The sequence below is a fragment of the Sparus aurata genome, chromosome 13 (assembly GCF_900880675.1).
Source record: "Sparus aurata chromosome 13, fSpaAur1.1, whole genome shotgun sequence".
Classification (NCBI taxonomy): Eukaryota; Metazoa; Chordata; class Actinopteri; order Spariformes; family Sparidae; genus Sparus; species Sparus aurata.
This window is the reverse complement of record NC_044199.1, coordinates 9,124,627-9,146,086: the sequence shown is the minus strand read 5'-3', so window position 1 is coordinate 9,146,086 and position 21,460 is coordinate 9,124,627. Positions and strand designations below refer to the sequence as shown.

Here is a 21,460-nt window from a genome sequence, read left to right as displayed (position 1 = left end):
ATGATTGAATCTAACTTAAGTAAGTCAGAATGTGTTATCCTCCAGACACCTCACCTACTCCAGCTCCACTTTGGAGGAAAGTATTGTACTTTTTAATATATTACATTTATTTGTTACTTCGCAAATGAGATCAGCTGATACATTATATATTTTTTACAGATTAAAAAGGTACACGAAAAGTTGTGCAGTATGAAGTGTAAAGTTGCATGAGTGGAAATAGTCCAGTTAAGCACAAGGATTAAAAAGGTACACGGCAGTATGTAGCTCTCTGCTTATAGCAACATTAAAATAATAAAAAACATGAACGCACCAATAATCACACTGGTAAATCCAGTCATCTTAGGCTGAGATGGGCCAGTGGCCAAGATCTGAATTACTGGTTCGACCGCTAATTACTAGAATGTAGGTGTGTGTTAGTGTAGGGGAATCATTTAGTACCTCATGTGTTACACCACACGTCCAGTTTTAAGGATGAGCGGTTTTACATGACAAGAATGAAAAACTCATATGAAAACTAGAAACAAATGTAGGAGTAAAAAAAATATATATATTGCAATATTTGCCTCTGAGAAGTTGTGCAGTATGAAGTGTAAAGTTGCATGAGTGGAAATAGTCCAGTTAAGCACAAGGATTAAAAAGGTACACGGCAGTATGTAGCTCTCTGCTTATAGCAACATTAAAATAATAAAAAACATGAACGCACCAATAATCACACTGGTAAATCCAGTCATCTTAGGCTGAGATGGGCCAGTGGCCAAGATCTGAATTACTGGTTCGACCGCTAATTACTAGAATGTAGGTGTGTGTTTGTGTAGGGGAATCATTTAGGTCCTCATGTGTTACACCACACGGCAGAAAGTAAACAGCTCTCTACATCTCTGTCACTCTGCCACTTCTCCCCTACGACACATTACGTAACCGCTTTATGTAAGCGCGCGTGCTGCTGCGTGCTGCGCTGCGCTGCTCAGGACTCCGTGGTCCAGCAGGACAGAGGCTGACACACACCAGGAGCTGCATCCATCCACCTGACCGCCAACATGCCTCCCGTGAAGCTCGACACTTCAGGTGAGCCTCCTCCGAGTTATTTGTGCATTTTAAACTACATAGACGAAAGACTTGTCTCTGGTTTCACCGCGCAGTGACTGATGGGACCCACGTGCACTTGAACGTCGCACAGCACTGCGGTCGTTACATCTCGCTCTGTATGTTTATATATATTCATAAAGCAGCTTACTGTACAGTTTATTAGATCCGGGTGGAGTTGAAAGGGCGGTGTGCATGTAGTACAAGATGTTCTGCCAGCTTCACTGCTGCCGTGTCAGGTTTCATTCAGGCGACAGGTCTTTTCAGATGTGGACAAAACTGTCTGTAAGAGTCAGTCAGTTTTATTTATACATCCCAGTATCACCTGTCACAGTTTGCCTGAAGAATTGTTTGCAGTCTGTGCAGCTACAATACATTACAGTAAGTGCAGTTTCATGCAGGCAACGCCCACTTATGATCTGAGCCACATCATCTCCCAGAGGACGCAGCTGTAACAGCCACACTGTAGGGAGCGACTGATGTAAGGAAGGCACAGAGAAGGGATCGATCTTCTGGGTGAGATGGAGAGCGAGCGAGGGGTGAAGCACAAAGATGCCTCAGTGAAAGAGAGTAGTATTCAGGGTGAGAAGTGTTGAGCAACAGTGCGATCGCTCCACAGATGGGTTTGAAACCACAACCAGCGGTGGAAGAAGTATTCACATCCTGTACTTAAGCAAAAAATAGCAATGCCACAATGTAAGAAATGCGCTGCTGCAACGAAAAAGGGACTGCATTCAAAATCTGACTCATTTAATTAAGTTTCTAAATGACTTTTGTTAAGCTGATAATTTTCTCAACTCATAAACGAACACCTAATTCTTCCGTTTACCAGAAAGATTCACAGTCAGAGCCGTCCAGTTTTAAAGATGAGCGGTTTTACGTGACAAGAATGAAAAACTCATCTGATCTTGAAACTCTCTTGAAACAGGGGAGTGTTTGTGTTTACAGCACGAGCACAGGAGCTCTGGACTGGGGCTAGCATGCTAACTTCAGTCAATATCTCTGTAACACATAATGAGAACAGCTATTTTTCATATTCTGTTGATCATCATAGTTAATTATTGCATTTTTACATACAGGCCCTTGAACGTTTATACATTTATTTTCCCTAAGAAATTTGGTACCTTCATTTTATGCTTAAAATGAATGGGCCTCATTCACCAATATCTTCTTAAGAATCTTCTTAGATTCTTTCTTAAGTTGTTCTTAAGAGGTTCCTTAAGAAAACCCTACGTCAGATTCACCAACTCGTTCGTAAGCCTCAGAATTGTTCGTAGCTGTGTTCTTACATTGACGAAAGCCATAGCAGCAATATATATGCCATTGTTTTGCGGGCCTTGGATGGAGAAATGCCACGTATAAATAGGGTGGGGGGGTTATTAATTGATGGCATGTTTCCAATTTACTTGATTTATCTTAAATCACTGGCACATTTAATTTATTTTAGAATTTAAATTATTTGTAAATGACCGAAAATATGAAATAAATAAATAAATGAATAAATATGACAGAATTATCAGTGTAATATTGCATTTTATTGAACTACACAAGAGAAGAAAACACAACCATGCCAACATGTCGGCACTGAAATGTGCGTAAGAGTACTCCTGAGTGTTCGTAGGATTTGTTCTTGCCTAAGAAAAAATCCTAGATAAGAAAAAATTCATGAATGCCACAATCTTCGTAAAATCTTCGTAAGTGGGACTTAAGAACAAATTTGTTCGTAAGAACGGTTCATGAATGAGGCCCAATGACTTTAAATTTTAAGAACAAGCCGCTGCCTGTCTGTAGTGCTGTAGTGGTAAATGGGATAACTGGCTTCAGTGGATGGCAACAGTGGAGCTGACTGTTAAAAATAATGTAAGCCACATGTCTGTGATGACACTGGAATGTGCCATACGGAGGCGTCGTCACTCAGTCGACTTCTCTTATTTGTCAATCTGTCAGACAAACACCAAACGAAGTTACTGTGACCAGCTGTTACCTCTCCCTGAACTTCAGCTGAATCAAACCTTTCCCTGAATGTGGCACTGCGACATTCTTCATGGTTACTGTAAGAAAAATGATCGTCATGACTTCAGTTCGACGAGAGAACAAGAGTGTTTGGATTGCTTCGTCTCTTGCTTCTGTCAGGCTGAAGTTCAGGGACGCACATTGCAGCTTGTTTGTTGAGCAAACAGGAAATGAGTGTGGTTTGTGTTCAGAACTCCATTTCATTATGTTTTATTTTAAATGCACAATTGCACAATTTAAATGTATTAGGGGTTGATTCAAGTTTGAGACATTAGCAAGTAAATGGATTGTAAAAAGATGAACAGAGTATTGCATTTGAGCACCACTTTTGGACATTTGAGCACAATTAAATAGACATTCACCTGTTCAAAAGCTCAAAAGTACGTACATTTTTATTTATTTCAATGACTCTAATATTATACCCACACTTTGTCATATTACCACTTTGAGAGTAAAGGTTATAAAAAAGGAGGTTGGTCATACTCCTCCCAGCCCCCCCTTTCTGCTGGCTAAAAAAAAGAAAGGAAAAAAAAAACATGGCGCACTTAAACATCATGTGTTGTCATGCCACACGAAAACAGCTAATTTAATAGTTAGAATTAAACGATGTAAAGTTGACCGTCTCTCTGATGTCCGTCTGTTTTGGGTATAAACAATATGGGTATGATTAGGGTTGCAAAACACTCTTTGGCCTAGCCAGCGCTGTTCTGGCAGCAATGTGGGCTGCATGTGAAGGGATAATGCCGCGTGCCTGCTGAGGTTTGCAGTTTTACTAATTCCTGCACGAAGTGAAAACAGACAACTTTTCAAATTCCTCCCTCCTAGCGTTTTCCCGGACCCAGATTGTTGCCGGGGGTCAAACAGCTTTTGTCACGCCGTAGCTTTAAATTCTCCGGAACATTAAATTAAAAGAAAAACATTATTACTCTTATTCTTCAGCATGTGTTATATTTAAAAAACACTCCATAGAGCATCTTATCGAGAACATCACAGTACGCAGGAGTGTTTGAAAACATAGACGCAATGCAAGCAAAGTACAAGACAGAGAAAACCGTAAACCAAAATAATAAACAAGCCATATGAGGAGACACTGGAGGGACGCTAGAGCAGAACATCACAGAGGCTGACAGATGACGTAAGGAACTGACAAGAAGTGCAGGGAGAACAAAGACTTAATACGCAGACACACTAACAAGGGGATTAGGAACAGGTGGGATGAGTGAGGAGGGAAAAGGACAGGTGAGGTAACAAAGGGGAAAACACAGAGAGGGAAGAGATACACAAGGGCATAATGTCAAAATAAATCAGGGCACAACAACAAGACACTGAATCATGACAAACGGGTCATTATCACAATCTGTATCAGACGTCCGTGATACAAACTACAATCTATGGGTAGTTTAGTCCAGTTATATATTATTCTGAAGTAAGACATTCTGCATAATTAGTATTTAAAAATACATATTGAAGTCAAAACAGTGTGTACTTGTTACTGTGTCTGCACACTGTGAGGTTTTGCTACTTTTCCTTGAATCAAACATATAGATTTTAAAAGTCTCAAAGCACACCATGTTGGAACATTGATTAAACTGCTCTCTGGTGACAACTACTGTAATTCAACTTTAAACAACCTTAGTCTACTCACTTGTTGTGTGTGTAACATAATTTGTCAGGAAAGTCTTGGGAGCCAGCAAGAATGTACTGTTGTACAAAGTACTGAAAAGTCATTCTAAAGATAATGTGTCAAAATATTACTCAGATAAAAGTGATACAAGGTCAAGTATCTGACACAAACAGTCAACTGTTTGACTCATTATCGGATCTGTTATTGGGCTTTTTTTCTGATTATTGGAATCAGTGGATTATTTATTTATTAATTTTGTTTCAGATAAACTAACTTAACAATGTGCTGTCTTGGCACTTCTGCAGCGTGTCATCCACAAAGTAACTAGCAACTGTTATCAAGGAATGGAGTAAAAGAACAATATTTGCCTCCTAAATGTAGTGGAGTGGATGTATATAAATCTAGAAAAGGGAAAGTACTCAAGTGCAGTACAAGAGTAACTCTCCTTAGTTACATTCCATCATTGTTTACATGTATACCCCCACTCACCCACCCAAATAAGTTCACTATTAAAAGGCACATTTTTGTATCCAAATTGTGCAAACTTCAGGACATTTTCTGGGAATGAGGGACCCTTTGCAACCTTAAAGTTTATTCTCCATGTGCATGTGTTTCCTACAGATGACACTGAGCCTGCTGACAATGTCAAAGCCAAGGAATCCATAACGTCAGCAGTGAAAGGACTGGAGTCAATTGCACCTCTGGTCCGCTCTATAGAGGAGACCCCTGAGCCGATCTCCACTCAGGTACAAGGCACCATTCCCTCCTGGATCAATGGCAACCTCCTCCGCAACGGTCCGGGGAAGTTTGAGTTTGGAAACACACAGTGAGTTCTGAAACGCCTCGACACACTGCTGCACAACACAAATGACAACACAACAGAGGTGTCAGTGTATTTATTTCATCACAGCTACAACCACTGGTTTGATGGGATGGCGATGTTACACCGGTTCAAGATCGACAAAGGCCAGGTGACGTACATGAGTCGGTTCCTGGACAGCGACGCCTACAAGAAGAACAGCGAACGGGATCGCATCGTGATGTCAGAATTCGGTACCCTCGCCATGCCAGACCCCTGTAAAAACTTCTTCCAGCGCTTCCTGTCTCGCTTTGAGATGATCCGTGAGTAGACCAAAGATGGGGAGCAAGGGAGAGGCCTTGCGGCAGTTAACTCGTTTGTTGACTTATTGTGCAAGAATGTTATATGACTTAACTTCAATCATAGATTTTGTGGCACACACTTTTCATGGCACACACTTTTCATGTCAGATTGGTTATTTAGGGAGGAGCAGGAGAGCCAGAGTTGAGATCAGATGGAAGAAAAAAGTACAGTTTGTTCAGTTTCAGTATTTGGAAGAGACACAGTCCAAGGCTGGAGCCTCTTAAGTGTACACTAAGGTTACATAATAACACATGCTCCGGTGGGGACCAGAGAGGGGAGCAGCATACATTTCCTAGAGGTTTCACATTCCTACTGGACTTCTCAGTGTAACTACAAGCAGCAAATCATGTAGCAGAATGGTTTACCAAGGTGGCTGTTAAAGGGGGGACACGTTCATTCACTCTTCAGGCCTCAGTAATCCTTTGTTACTCTCTGTTACAGAGCCCACGGACAATGCAAGTGTGAGCTTTGTGAAATACAAAGGTGACTACTATGTCAGCACGGAGACCAATTTCATACACAGAATGAACCTAGAGAACCTAGAGACATTGGAAAAGGTACCATCACGACCACCATGGAGTGGTAGATGTTAACATTAATACCAGTTTCCACATTGGTTTCTTCAGTTTAGACCAGAGTTCCCAGACGCTGATCCTGCTCATTCTCTGCCATGTTTTGTAGGTGGACTGGAGCAAGTTCATCGCTGTGAATGGAGCCACTGCCCACCCACACTATGACCCTGATGGTACCTCTTACAACATGGGCAACTCGTATGGGAGCAAAGGTCAGTCCCGTCATTCACAATACTAGTGTTGCCACGAAACAAAAACTCTGAATTTGATACCAACACCCAGACATGTGTCACAGGTCATTTGGTCAAAAGCCACTAGCTTAGACATCACGATACCATGAAAGCCACAGAAGATGACACTAAAGAGACACCCTGGCACTGAGACATATGGCTGGTAGTCCTCCTTTATCTAACTGTTTATAATCCCACACCAAACCTCCCGTCCATCTTGCGCTCCTTTTCCCCAATTATTCGTGAACAAGACCCCAAGATACTTGAACTCCTTCGCTTGGGGCAGGAGATCTCCCCCCTAACCAGAGGAGGCAATCCAACATATTCAGGCAGAGATCCATGACCCGACCGCTTCACACTCGGCTGCAAACTGCCTCAGTGCCTGCTGGAGGTCACGAGCCATAGAAGCCAACAAAACCATGACATCTGCAAAGAGCAGTGACATGAACCAGAACCCAACACTTTCCTGCACACCGCTGCACGTCGAAATCTTGTCCATGGAAATCACAAACAAGATCGGAGACAAGGGACAACCCTGACTGAGTCCAACACCCTCCGGAAACAGTCTTGACTTAGTGCCATGCATACGAACACAGCTCTCACTTTAGTCATACAGAGACTGGACAGCCCATAGCAAAGGGCCCGGTACCCGCAGTGCCCCCCCACAGTACTCTCTGTGGGACCAGGTCGTAGGCGTTTCTCATATAATATAGCTACTCATCACCATCCTAACCTGTCAGGCTTTGTACTCGCTGAGCTGCTTGGCGAGGTTTGCTGTTTCCTCCCTTGCTCAGCCCTGTTTAATAGCACATACGTCAGCTCTGTAGGCAAAGTAATCCCACAGCAGACTTCCACAGCCCATTCTGCTAACGGTACAGGGCGAGGAGGCATTATTTCTGAAGTGTCAGCATTAGACATGTTGAGGCAGAGGTGTCGCCTCTCTCTCTCTCTCTCTCTCTCTCTCTCTCTCTCTCTCTCTCTCTCTCTCAATATAAGCCAAGGCTCACTCTGTATCAACAGGGTTGAATGCACAGGCGGATGTCCTCTGGCCTTTTAGACCGTCCAAGTGCCTGACTTGTCTACCTTGCAAGCACTGCCACCTAGTGGACATTCTGACAAATTATACATTTCATCCTCTCACTCACTTACATTATAGACAGATTTGATCTACAGCGAGGACAGAAAGTTGGGAAATTCAGGTATCTTTTTAACAAAGAAATATCCTAAAAGCACCTAGACAGGACCCATGTTAGGGTTTGCAGAAATCTATAGCTGAATTATTCGTCTTTTATAAATCTAAAACGTATGATTCCAGGAGCCTTGTACAACTTCATCAGAGTCCCACCTGAGAAGAAAGATGCTACAGACACCCTACAAGGAGCCAAAATCCTCTGTTCCATTGCGCCTGCAAACAAGTCCCATCCTTCCTACTACCACAGCTTCGGTAAGTCAGCATTCATTAGTGATGCCTTTATGCCTCGCACTATAGCTGCCCTGAGCTACAAACCCTAACAAACACCCTTCTCCTTATTCCAGGCATGTCTGAGAACTACATGGTGTTCATTGAGCAGCCGATTAAGATGGACCTGCTGAAGATAGTCACATGCAAGCTGCGGGGGAGGGCTTTGAGCGAGGGGATCTACTGGGATCCCAAGCTGGACACCGTCTTCCATCTCGTGGACAAGCGCACAGGCGAGGTGACTGAGATGGCGAGGGATTACGATGTATTTGGTGATAACGTCATCTAAATCATGTGTTCTGTGCCACAGGTCAGCTCGACAAAGTACCACACCAAAGCCATCTCCACCTTCCATCAGATCAACGCCTTCGAGGAGGACGGATTCTTGATGCTTGACATCTGCTGCCAAGACGACGGCGAAGCCATCAACAACTACCTCATCCAGAACTTACGAAAGTCAGGAGAGGCTTTAGATGAGGTCAGCATATACGTACACACACGCACCCATACATGAACACTCTTATGCATTTACTCAAGGAAAGATCAACCTTCAGATTCTCTGTCAGATATCAGCGGAGTTAATTTGAGTTCAAGTCTGAAATTGTTTGCATTTTTTACAGTCACGTTGAACCACAAGGCAAAAGACAAACTGTACAGGAAGAATCCCTAAAATGCACACATACTGCATTGTTCCTTCTTGTGTCATTCCCAGATGTACAACTCCCTGAGCAGACCTTTCCCCCGGCGCTTCGTTCTGCCCCTTAACATAACCGCTGAAACCGAACTAGGCCAGAACCTGAACACACGGCCTTCCAGTAACGCGACGTGTGTCGTGGTCAGCAAAGACAAGGTGAGTTGGACACTGAATTTTAATGCCATAAACTCTTAAGTATCTCTTTTTAGCCGAAATACCTGATGCATAGTTCAGAAATACCCATTTTGAGGAAGTAATAGTGGTGGAAGAAGAATCCAGTTTCTGGAAAATAACATAATATAAAAATACTGTGTTATAGTGAAGAAAGTCCTACATTCAAAGTTTATTTAAAAGGAACAATCACCCAAAAATCTGCTCCAGACTTCAGTAATGTGTTAATTTGTTAGAAAGTAACCATTAAATATGTAACAGTAATGGGATTGTTAAACTTAAAACTAGAATAACACGGTGTATGATTTGTGTTATTTTAATAGTAATATAAGGAGGAGGATGTGTAACATTGGCTCAATTAATTTTTCTCATATTCTTCAAAATGGTTTCTACAATGATAGGCTTTTAATAATACTGAAGTCTATTAAAATTTGTCACAGTAATTGAGAACGCATAGTCCCACAGGTACAGCTGCAGTCATTTTCCACCGCAGGGATGAACCAGTTCACATCTTCTCTGGTGTGTTGTGACAAATTTAACCGATCGAAATGATCACAATCGCTTCATTAAGCCAACAGAACTCAAAACAGAAACTGTAAAATGTTTTTTAAAGTCAAAAGCCACAAACTAAAAACGTCTTTTTCAGACTGAAGTGTCCAGTAAACTCATGGAGTGAATGTAGTTAAAACTCTGTTGAGTTCAGGTGACAAAAGACGGTTGATCCTCTCTTTGTCGACAGGTGTTCTGCCAACACGAGGATCTCCACGGAGACGACCTAATCGAGTACGGCGGCCTGGAGTTCCCTCAGATCAATTACGACAGATGTAACACACGATCGTACCGTTATTTCTATGGATGTGGCTTCAGACACCTGGTGGGAGACTCTCTGCTCAAGATGGACCTGAAGGACAAGACGCTTAAGGTTTGTGAGTGTGTGTGTGTGTGTGTGTGTATGGGGGCCGCCAGATTCACAAAAAATGTCCATAATAACAGCTTTATTCAAGTGTATTAATGCAAAATCACATTTTTTTTTGTCAGACGTATTTGTCACCCTTTGCCTTAAATTTGAAATAAGATAAAACCTTATGCACTAGGGCTGAAACACAACACATTTTGGGAAATCTGCTTCTTAGTTTTCATGCTAAGAGTCAGAGAAAGCAGCTAGTTAGCTTAGCTTTGCATTAAGGCTATAAACAGGTTCTGTTCTATTCCATCTGCCACCGACCAGCACCTCTAAAGACCACTAATTGACACATTATATATCTCTATATCTCTATATATCTCTTAACATACTTAAAAACAGAAAGTATAGTAAAGACAAGCGGTGGTTTCATGAGGACTGTTTATTAATGTGGGACGGAGAAAGGCTAGCTGGTTGCTCCTGTTTTCAGTCTCTGTGCCGAGCTAAGCTAGCTAGCTGCCGACGGCCGCTAGATATTTAGCTAGAAATATATGTGATAGGCATCAAATTATATCAATCTTCGCATCAAATCTCAGCAAGAAAGAGAATAATGTTTCCCAAAATATCAAACCAGGTAAAAACAATTGTTATACTACTGCCTCAAAGGAGATAATAATACAATCACCGGCACTTTCTGCTCTTAAAAATAGAAAACAGTAAAGGGTAATTAGTGGAACCTTCTATGAACTTGATTTATTTGTGTTTATGTGACTTCAGGTCTGGTACCAGAAGGGTTTCTACCCGTCAGAGCCGGTGTTTGTGCCGTCACCTGATGCCGTGGAGGAGGACGATGGTGTCATCCTCTCGGTGGTCCTAACCCCCTCACAGGTAAGACTCTGTGAAGTCGGTTTCTGTAAAGACGGTCAGGAATTATTGGAGAGCCAACGTGACACGAACTGACATATTTTAGTCAAGGTTTTAGTGGTAAAAGTGTTTTTCTTTCTGGAGTATCATCAGTGGTACATATACAGTATTTAACCTTAAAGCAACAAAGGGCTTCTACAGTTTTTAGTTACCATCAGGCAGCAGGCCTGTTACTCTATCTAAGCTCTGTTTTTCTGTTTTGTTTTTCTCTTCTAATCCATAGTGAATATTCCTGAGGGAGAGAAGTGGAGTCATACATATTTATTGATCAACTTACCCTACATTAGTTTAGATGAAATAATAAATAATAATAAAAAAAAACGTTCTTAACCACAGAAGCAGAATGGTTCTAACATGTTCTGTAGTCATGTTAGTGATGGCAATAATACCAGCAGCATTATAAATATATTACATACTGTTTATAATAACAAAATCCTAATTTATAAAGATTTCTGGACTTTAATGTAATCTACAGTCTGAGTCAGAGTCTGCAGATTCTTTGGACTTTCGAAAGATAATTACAGCGAATGAGATAGTTCTGCACGTCACAAACTTTTAATTGGGAGTTAAACCCTTTTATTTCTATTTTAAGAGGCACGTTGAGGAGCGTGAATCACCTTGAGGTGTTGCTGTGCTCCGTCCTGACAGCCCGTCTGGCAGCTTGAACCTGAGCTGTGCTGCAGCATATTATTACTCTCTTCTTTTCTCTTAACTGTGCTGCTTCCGCAAAGCACATCAAGTAGTAGTAGGTTTATTTATACAGCACCTTGCCAGAGCAGATGTCACAAGGTGCTTCACAATAAAAGACAAATGAACGAGTGAAACAGACGCAAAATACAGACTCAAATGCTGAGGGAGAATTAAGGCTAAAATTAAACTGCTTCGTGACCAGCAGCAGTTTGATCAAGTCTGTCAATCAGCACTTTGCTGTGCAAATGCACAATATTTCTAATATGGCAAATAAAATTTCCTGAATTTATTATTCATTTATTCATCACAGATGATTTTATTTCTCTTCGGCACTCTCGAGATGTTTCGTTCCTTGAAGGTGATCGGAGCTGCTTTGAAAGTTGCTCAAAACCATCTGAGGAGTTTTAGCGCTCTGACTTCACGTTCATGCCTTTCATGCACTGTCGCTGACATGATTCTGACGATAAACTCCTGTGGTTCACTTCTTCTCTCCAGGATAAAGGGACATTCCTCCTGGTTCTGGATGCCAAGACATTCGAAGAGCTGGGAAGAGCCAACGTGCCTGTTAACATGGCTTATGGCTTCCATGGTGCCTTCAGTGCTTCTGCATAAGCTTCAAAACAAAGAATAATAGCTGAAGTATCAATCATTATAACCACTATACTCCTGATGGTGCTGAGTGACAGCTGCACTATGAAGGACAACGTTTACTAGTACTGACTGAATGCTGATGAGGTACTTTTCTAATGTGATTTCTGACTACCTTTTTTTTAAGGACTTCTCACCAGCTTTACCACTTAATACGCCCAAATATACTCATTATATCATTAATAATAATTTGTTTCATGCTGCACTCAGGAGAGGACTTGTGAATTATTCAACTGTTTGGCTTCAAACCTGTGATTTCCAGGTTGCTTCCAAACACCAGGCCAGCCAAGTGCCACCTGATCGTTTTCTATAAACACAATCTTCTGTACTCTTTTCACTCTTTTTTTTTTTTAACTTGAACAGTATTTTTGTACTCTTATGTTTGCTAATTAAACTCTTTTTTACCTCTGTGAAATGGCAAGTGTTGTCTGTGACTCCTACACACACAAAAGCTCCGCCAAGATGACTTTGAGAAATATGCTTAAATATAAAAACAGCCAAATAGATCAACCCAAACCTTGATGTAAAACCCCAGCACAGATCCTGTGTTCTTTTGTGGGCTTTCCTCGCTGAACTCTCTTCTCGCCCCTGTCACCGTGTTTATCGCTGAATTATAGTTTTCCTCAAATGAGGATCTAATTACAATCATTTCTTTCCCTGACAGGCTGCACAGAAAACAAATGCAGTAAAATTAGTTCAATGTGCCACAAAAATGGTGTGTGAAATTTCAACGCTCAGAGCAAAACACTGAGTTTTCACTATTAACACTGTCACCGGCTGATTGTTAAGTGTTGTTCTGTTTTACAACGTGGATTTAAAGTGTGATTACAGGTCTGGGGAAGCACCACTGCATATGTGAAGAACATAGTAAAACTATTGTGTTGTTGCTCCAGAGGAAGCTACGCTTAATCTGATTAATTGCCTCCAGTGATGTCACTAAGTTGCATTGTGGGTGATGTAGGCCGTAGACTTTGAAAAGTAAGGAGAAAAGTAATCATTTGTTTTTAAATTGTTCATAATGAGTCCAACACTGTTATCGGAGTGCAGTGCTAGACCAGTGGACCGCTTTTCAAAACCTGGCAATTACATTACCCACAATGCAACTTAGTCACTGAGTGACATCATTGGAGGCACTTTAATAGATGACATGCATCTTCCTCTGGAGACACAAAAAGCTTTATAGTACTTTCGAATATGCAGTATTACCCTCCGAGACCTGTAAACACACTTTAATGTGTAAAACGATGCTGGAGTTATATGTATATACGTATCACAGTATTTGATAAATTAGTGGTATAAGTTTGTGTTCTGAATTGCAGTTATAAATATATGTATTGTTATTTAAAAGGTTGATATAAAGATTGCATGGAAAGTCATATACATTTCAACCACACTACCAAACAAAGCAGTATAGATATTATTCAGTGTATTCCTAGGAGGTTAAAATTCTGGAGACGAAAGAAATCTCATTACTTTACACTCGTCGTCAGTCCAGTGCTGAGTTAGTTTCACAATGTCAATGTGTGCTAAATGGCTGACTGTTTTATTTGTCTGCTGTGAGATAAGTTCCCTCATCCTCCACCAGAGGTCAGCATGTGACACCATTTCAGGCATCGGCCACACTGAATCTGCAGAGTCAGGACCTGAACTCACTACCTGACCAGGATTTGTAAATAAAAATGTCAGTGAAAGAACATAAATAGAGCAGGAAGAGAAACTGTGGCGCGGCGCTTTGTGTTGCTTGTGTGTGTTTGGACCACAGGAAGACTTTGGGTTTGTGAGCAGCGACAAGGCGCCTTCTCCCTTCAAGTTACTGTGTTGCACTCTGTATTGTAACCGTCGTGAACGGCAGCCCCTTTGCTGCTTTCAGCTGTATGATTGTGAATCTTAACGGATCCACTTTATGGCTCATACAACCGTTACAACAAAGGGGGGGGGGGGGGGGGGGGCAACGTCTCTTAGGGAGGCGGGCTCAACACCGACTATAAGAGGGATCAAACCTGTGACCTTCTGACAATTGGACAGTCTGTAACGGCCAGCCCACCCTGCCACTTCAAAAAAGAACATACAGCAAACACTGGAGGAGCCTGGCATTGAACCACAGAGGGGTTATTTCCAAGTCTGTGACCTTAACAACTGCATTTATAGGACACTTGAGACAGAGCGCCTCAACTGGACAACACAAAAGATGAGATGCAAGAAGAAAAAAAAAATAATAAATAGATTTGTGCTGGAAGAGGAGGCAGGAGCGAGAGCACACCTTGGTTCACAAACAAAACAGAAAAAGATTTGGAATAGATCAAAATGGAAACAATGGACTAAAGCAGAAGACTAACTGCAGCTTGCCAATTCACTGTTTTTAGGCTGCGTGTGTGGCCGCGACGAACAGATGCGCATTTCCATAGAGGAGTGAACAAAAGGGAGAAGAGAAAAAAAAAAACTCTCTGTGTGTTCCTGACAGCCGGTTAAAGCCACAGGAACCAAAGTCTTACAAGGAAAACCTCCAAATCTGACTGTTTCTGTTACCAATCTAAGTTTTGAAAGTTTTCGGGGATGCTTTTGGAGTTCAGAACATGCATTATTGATGATTACAGCTAGGACTGCAGATGGCGCGTTATGTTAAAAACAATGTCTCAAACTTTTCCTCATCAAGCACTAATCACCGGCCTCGACGCTGCACAATCGATACATTCTTGTCCTGGTCTATTTTGTACAAGCAGCTGAAGCGATGTGGCACGACAGGGCAAAATAAATCAAAAATAATTACAGTGATAAATCAGAGATTTGATGTGATTACACATTGATCCACTTCAGTAAGAACAGCTCAGTGAGCAGGAAATCCACCAGCTGCTTCTTTTGATTTATTCCGCAGAAAGAAGTGCTGACAGATATCTTCCCTGCAGACAAATCCCTGTTATTATCAGTTCAAAACACAATGTGACACGGGCCATAAGTTATAATACCGCCGTAGCAGTAATAATTGTAACTGTACCCTTTGTGCCGTTGCTGGACTCATCCCACAGTAGGAAACGACTTACATATGACCAATCATTTTCACATCGACGGGCCGACGTTGGTTTGATTTCTTATTTAGCGCAGGCTGACTGAGGCTCTTCTGTGATGTCTGTTGAAGCAATCAGAGAGTCTCAGGTTAGGATTTGTAAATTCTTTGCTGCAGGATACTAGTTTGTAATCAGCTGTGGCGTAAGAGGCACAACAATTTATTTTTAGCCCGTATCTCATCTGTGATATGAATAGCTCTGAAAGCTGCTGCCTTTCTTTTCTTTTTTTTTCGTAAACTCAAGAAACGTTTGAAGTCAGATGCCGCTGAGAGCATCTGTACTGCCACGTTATGCTCTGCTGAGATCCAATCGTACTTTTAATGCTGGTGCATTATTTACTGCCGTCTTTTTTAATATTGACAGCATTAGCGGGGTAATAATACAAAACTCCGAGATATTTGTTTTATTCCATAACTGAAGCCGCTCTCAGAACACTGCTGGAAGCTAAGAACGGTGGCAGGGTCCGCCAAAGATAAACAAAGTAAAACAGTACAGTACAGTTTGTTGTTTGAAGAAAGTTTTGTTGTTTAGTCAGTCAAATTTTTTTCTGATTTAAATGTCTTCCCCAAAACTACATAATGGACCTTTAAACAAACTACTACTCCTACTTATTCTTCTAAGCACAGTTTTTTTCGATCGGCTTTTGCTCTCCAACTTTGGTCAAACTTCCGTCGCTTGGTGCAGTGGGTTGCCTTCGCCAGAAACCAGCCGCCTGCTCTATCTGGAAAAGCTGCTATGAAGCCATTAGACTGAACCAAAACAGTAAAGCTGTGGGCGGGAAACCAAAACAATGAGGATGATAATGTTCGCCTACACACTGGTCTACTTTCAAAGTCATCGGATGGCTGCGCTGCCGATCGCATTACACAACTGTCTGTCTCATCAAAAAGATGTTGTGGTTCATGTGCGACACGATGTCATCGGCGACAGGGAGGTCAACACACGACGAGACGTTTCTGACGGGAGGTCTCCGAACAACATTTACACACTCGACAGCTGATGTGTGAAAAGGGACGAGGCCACATGTGAGGCGGGAGCGTTGGCGCTCCCGCAAACTCTCCACCAGGTTGTCCCTCCTGAGGCCACGCTTCTCGGTACCTGTTGCTGACACTGTAGGAATTAACTTAAATTTACATCACGTTGGCGCGCAGGTGGTCGAGTGGTTGGAGCGCATGCCATGAACGCAGCCGACCCCGGTTCGATTCCGGCCGGAGGTCCTTTGCTGCATGTCACATCCCCCTCTCTCTCCCATATTTCCTATCTGTCTACTGCTTAATAAAGGTGTCTATGCCAGAAAAAATCTTTCAAAAAAAAAAAAATTACATCACGTTAATGATTATTCTACTATTATTGAAGAATGAAGAGGCAGTGGTGAATGTTTTTAAACATCAGATGCAGCTTTACAATAAACAACTGCTTGATAAATGGTTTAAAAAGCATTTACAGTAAAATAAATCAATGTATTTAAAATAACTATAAATGTACCATTTATTAATGATGGTCCACCAAAAACTGTGACACATTCTGTTCAGTAAACACCTTCTTTTTATTAAATTGACACAATAGGACATGTGCCAAATCTGGGGCTCCTTCACAATTATCTACCCTCCCAATGTAACTTGATATCTTTTTAAAACTTGCACACCCACACAGGTGTTTCCACTTATTCTGGATGATTAGACCTCCGCTCAGGTCGACAGATGAAGCTAAGAAAGGGGCATTACACGAGCCGCCATCGGCCAACCACAAAAAACAAGACGTCGATAAAGGCGTAACGACGCGCGTGAAATAAGAGCATACGTTAAAACAACAAAAAAATACATCTTCAAAACATGTTGCAGTACACAAAAAGTTGCACAGAACTTCCTCCCAAAGTCTAATCGCTGTAAATGAAAACACCTGTGGCCGGACAGCTGGTGCGTCAAAAATATGCAATAATCTAAACACGAAGCACGAATGGGAGGAGAGTTTTCTGCACGGGCGCCGAGTCACAGCGTCGTTTGAGCAGAGGTGATTGACAAAAAGTGAAAGTGAAATGAAGACAAAATGATTGACTCCAGCAGTTCTGTCAGGCTGTCCTGGTATCAGCGAGTACAGGTGAGATTAACACAACTGCTATTTTCCTCAAAACGTCTTCCATTTTTTTCTTTTCCGCAGCCCGGAGACACATTTAGTCTCGACTATCGGCACATGCCAGCTGCCCTGACTGCAGCCTATCCTTAACAGGGCGCTGAATGGTTCAGAGAGAGTTAAAGAATTTTCGCATGAGCACAATAATAATACAATTATAAATGGCTGGGTTCCAGGTAGCTCATTTCAGTTTCAGGGTCGTGTTAGCTCACCGTCGCTATCATGAGCGGCTTACGTGTTTGAATAGAACCGAGCCATTGTTCATGTTTTTAGCGAACACCTGCGCTTTTCCTGCTACGACAAGTCATAATGTCTGCTGTGAACAGCGGCTGCAGGGAGGTCCACGACAAGGGCAAACAAATACAGCGAAGCTACTGTGTGTCAAGAATACAGAGCAAATCTTTTTTTTATTTACAATTTAATTTGAATTAAAATACAAATAATGTAAGAATTCCAGACATCGGTCTGTGTTACAGCTGTGCCACTGGCCGATGTAGTTTTTACATTTTATGTTTGTGGAGTTTGTTCTCGTTTAACTTCGAGCAAAGAAAACAAATAAAGGCATTCCCCAAAACGTCAAGATATCACTTTAAGGAGGAGCAGTTAGCCGTTATATTCATCAGTGTATGATCACCTAAAAACTAAGAATTGCGTTTCCGTCACCTTACAATGAGCCCTTAATATCGCTTTCTACAGTAGCCCAGAAGGGACAAACCAAACGCTGGCCCCAGAAAGCTCCTGTTGCGTTGGGTGAGGCAAAGGAATCTGCACCCTTCCTCGTTTAGATGCCAAAGAAGTCACACACCTTTAGGCAAGTAAGTGAGAAGCTTTTCCAAAATGTCAAACCATCATTTTAAAGTGGAACAAGTGACAGCTTCAGGACAGTTTCAGGGGAATAAGACCACGTTTCTTTTTCACTGCACGCCAGTCGGCAGCTTTCCTTCTTCGCGCTATGCTACGGGAAGCTAAACAAGTGCCGGACCCAACCGTCTCCACACTGGACAAAGACCGATGATGCAACGTGATGTCAGCCTTCTTGTCTGGCTGCAGGTGAGACATCAGACGAGCCCAAAATGTTCCCTTTACAACCGCAGCTTTTCTTTTAGATGACTCACTGAGGTAACCCTGTCAGACAAAATAAGATGTTTTTGTGTTTTTTTTTTTTTCCCTGACAGGTAATGAACACATCAAATTCCCCTCGACAGATTTGTTTTGAGGCCCGCGCTGCGTTAACAACTGTACAGTGTGTTTTTTGAAACACGCACTCCGGCTCTTTTCAAGTAGCATCAGACGGCCGATGCGCGGCTCGGTTCTGCACTCCTGTTTCTCTTTTGTGCGCTGCATTCTCCTGATAATCACGCACATGTGAGGAATCCTATTTCCTATTTCCACTAGTCTGTTTCCAGTTACTTAATTTCTACAAGCGGGGCGCGTCGTGTGAGAGTGTGTGTGTGTGTGTGTGTGTGTGTGTGTGTGTGTGTGTGTGTGTGAGCATTTTTTCAGAAACGAGAGCATCCGTTGACCCCAAAGTGCTGCTTATGTGTGATATGTCAGTGTAGCATGTTCCTCTGGCACACAAATTGTATACACACACACACACACACACACACACACACACACACACACACACACACACACACACACATATATATATATCCACACAGTAAATCCCTGCTGCAGTCCCTTTCGGTACATCCCGCCTGATTCACGTTAACCCATAAAACATGTCTGACATATTAATCAGGTCTGCATGTGGGGGTAACTCTACTACTGCGCTGCTGTTAGGGGGAGGGCTCTCATTGGGCCATCCTCGTGGCCAATGAGAGAAGGCTGAATCTCTCCTCTCCTAGCAACAAGACTCCCTTTTTTTTTTTTTTTCTCTCCGAGTAGTGCAATCAGCAAACTGACACCCATAATTTTACAATATGAATAATTGCAACTTAACAGCTTGGCAGCAGAAACAGGGAAACACAAGTTTATCCTTTTCCACATCACTGGAAGATGTCTGCTTCCTCCCCGCCTGCCTCCCTGCCTTCCTGCCTGCCTGCCTGCCTGCCTTCCTCCCTCTCCCTCCTTCTCTCCATCTTGGCCGCAGCTCTGTCTCCGAGTGCATTCAGGCAGCTCCTGTCTTACCATCTTAAAGGAACAGCCCTGCATATTTAAGTTTGTTTTTTTTTTCCTTTTTTTCTCCTCAGTTCAGGGGCATTGTGGGTAATGGTCTGTACTTGTTGACCTCAGAGTGCTGAATGGCGGGGCCTCTCTCAGGAGGGAGAAGAAATACCTTGGCACAGAGCTATCATTTCCCCGAGACACTACCAACCTCTCAGCTATGAGCTCCTCTCTCTCTCTCTCTCTCTGTGCAGATGTTGCACTCGCAGCTCGGCCCGTTTAACATCCAACGGCTTCGACTGAGACGATATTAGAAAAGGTGGATGACGATTTTCAGATGCAGTCTTTCTTTTAAAAAGAGAGGCTACAAAAACGGATCAAATGTGGAAAAACATAGTACCCTGTCTGAGGGTTTGCTGCGATCTTAAAAGACTCAGCCGTGGCTCTCGCGCGGCACCTGTTGCCAGGCTACAGCAGCACACGTGCACATGGCTGTCCGACCCCTGACCCCCAATGCATTCCTGTCCTCGCCCCTCTGGGAGTCGGGGAGAGCGGAGCACATGTTACATGTCTGCACAGCGGCCTCAGATGACAAGATGTACACCAAATTTCTACGGCTATCGTGATGCTCACAGTGAGCTCAGGTACGAGCCACAGGTTACATTTAAAAAAAATAATAATAAAAAAAATTACGTCATGGTTCGTTTGGTTAACTAGCTCGCCGTTAAAACTCTTTGGATATTCAAATTAGAGCGCAACGCTGCCGGAGAAATGCCTGCGCTCGGGTACAAAGTCTCCGTCTCACGTCTGTGTGAAATTTGACATGTGGCAATTGTAGGAACAGTCTGACCTTACACTTGCTAGACTTCTCAAATTTAGCAGAACAATATCTCATGCTCATTATAGGTCAATTGGGTGGCATGCAGAAAGCTACTGGCAGGTTGAGAAGCAGATAATTAACTACCCATATGACCTCCTGTCCTTTTGGGCATCTTCCGTCGAGTCTCTGAATTGTCTAACAGCAGGAACAAAAGCCCCCACAAAGCTCATTTAGCCCGGTTTCAATGAGGATAGACAAGGAAAGAGCGCTCTCTCTTTGAAGTGTGTTCCCTCCGTCCTGCTCCGGCCCCACCTCCTGTCCGCTGGATCAGACCGTTACAGTACGAGCGGCTCGAACACACAACCAGCGTTCAACCTTAGGTGACCCTTGCTCTCGTCAGACCCACCCTCCTCTGGAGGAATGCTGCTGATGGGAGTTTTTAATATTCCCCGGCCCTGTGTGCCCTCAAATTTGGCGGTGCGGCGTTAACACAAGCTGACACCACAGATTAGCCACAGACATCAGGAATGCCGCTGCCTTTTTGTGCCACGTGGACTTTGGCCAAAAGAGCCTTCGGTTGCAAAGGCCACAGAGACCTGCGAAAAACAGGTCCGTGACAGAAAAGACGGACGCTCCTCGGCGCGGTCGCCTGAGCGTTGGCGAGCTTCACACAAGTGGGCAGTTTCTCGTCCCTTTGCTCTTATTTGTGCTGTACGTCCGTTTCTAAACAAGGACCTCGAGGTCGAGACACGTCATTTAACGAGCCAGTGACAAAAATCGAACTTCACTTTATAAAAACTGGAGTTCCGTCCGACAAGGATGCAGCGAACACCTGCAATGTGATCCAGCCCTCCAGATGCAGAGCTTCAAGCTGAGCAGTCACAACAGGCAGTTTAAGCCCCTTTGAAACCTAAGCAGCTTTAGGTCTTTATCCACACACACACACACGCAATGGCAGATACATAACTTTTCTAAGCCTGATCTGATTAAACAACTGCGTTAATGGCAAATACATGAGAAGCAAACACTCGATCGTGAATCAACATCCAAGTTTTACGAGTTTTCAAGTTGAGACACGGCTTACTGTACGTGCACGTTTCAAGGCTATCACTGTGATTTCTGTCGGTTCTGTCAAAGAAAATCACAAACTGACACAAACAGAATTCTG

General features: G+C 42.8%; 2 protein-coding genes across 6 annotated transcripts in view; one reads left to right on the top strand and one right to left on the bottom strand.

Annotated features, from left to right (window-relative positions):
• snx19a (sorting nexin 19a) overlaps window positions 1–21,460 on the bottom strand; it is a 107,291-nt gene that overhangs the window by 10,900 nt on the left and 74,931 nt on the right. Inside the window, exon 1 of one of the 5 annotated variants that reach the window (XM_030437443.1) lies at window positions 1,235–1,356. The exons of the other annotated variants lie outside the window; for them this stretch is intronic. The gene's annotated coding sequence lies outside the window, so the exon portion shown is untranslated. Of the gene's footprint in view, window positions 1–1,234; window positions 1,357–21,460 lie in introns of those variants that run through there. 5 annotated transcript variants of the gene reach the window in all.
• LOC115593784 (beta,beta-carotene 9',10'-oxygenase-like) lies at window positions 908–12,586 on the top strand. The gene is made up of 12 exons (XM_030437447.1): window positions 908–1,065; window positions 5,342–5,546; window positions 5,631–5,842; window positions 6,324–6,439; window positions 6,564–6,666; window positions 8,000–8,128; window positions 8,221–8,381; window positions 8,454–8,621; window positions 8,856–8,993; window positions 9,748–9,930; window positions 10,687–10,797; window positions 12,019–12,586. Exons 1-12 carry the CDS (start codon window positions 1,038–1,040, stop codon window positions 12,133–12,135), a joined length of 1,671 nt encoding a protein of 556 aa, XP_030293307.1. The 5' UTR covers window positions 908–1,037; the 3' UTR covers window positions 12,136–12,586.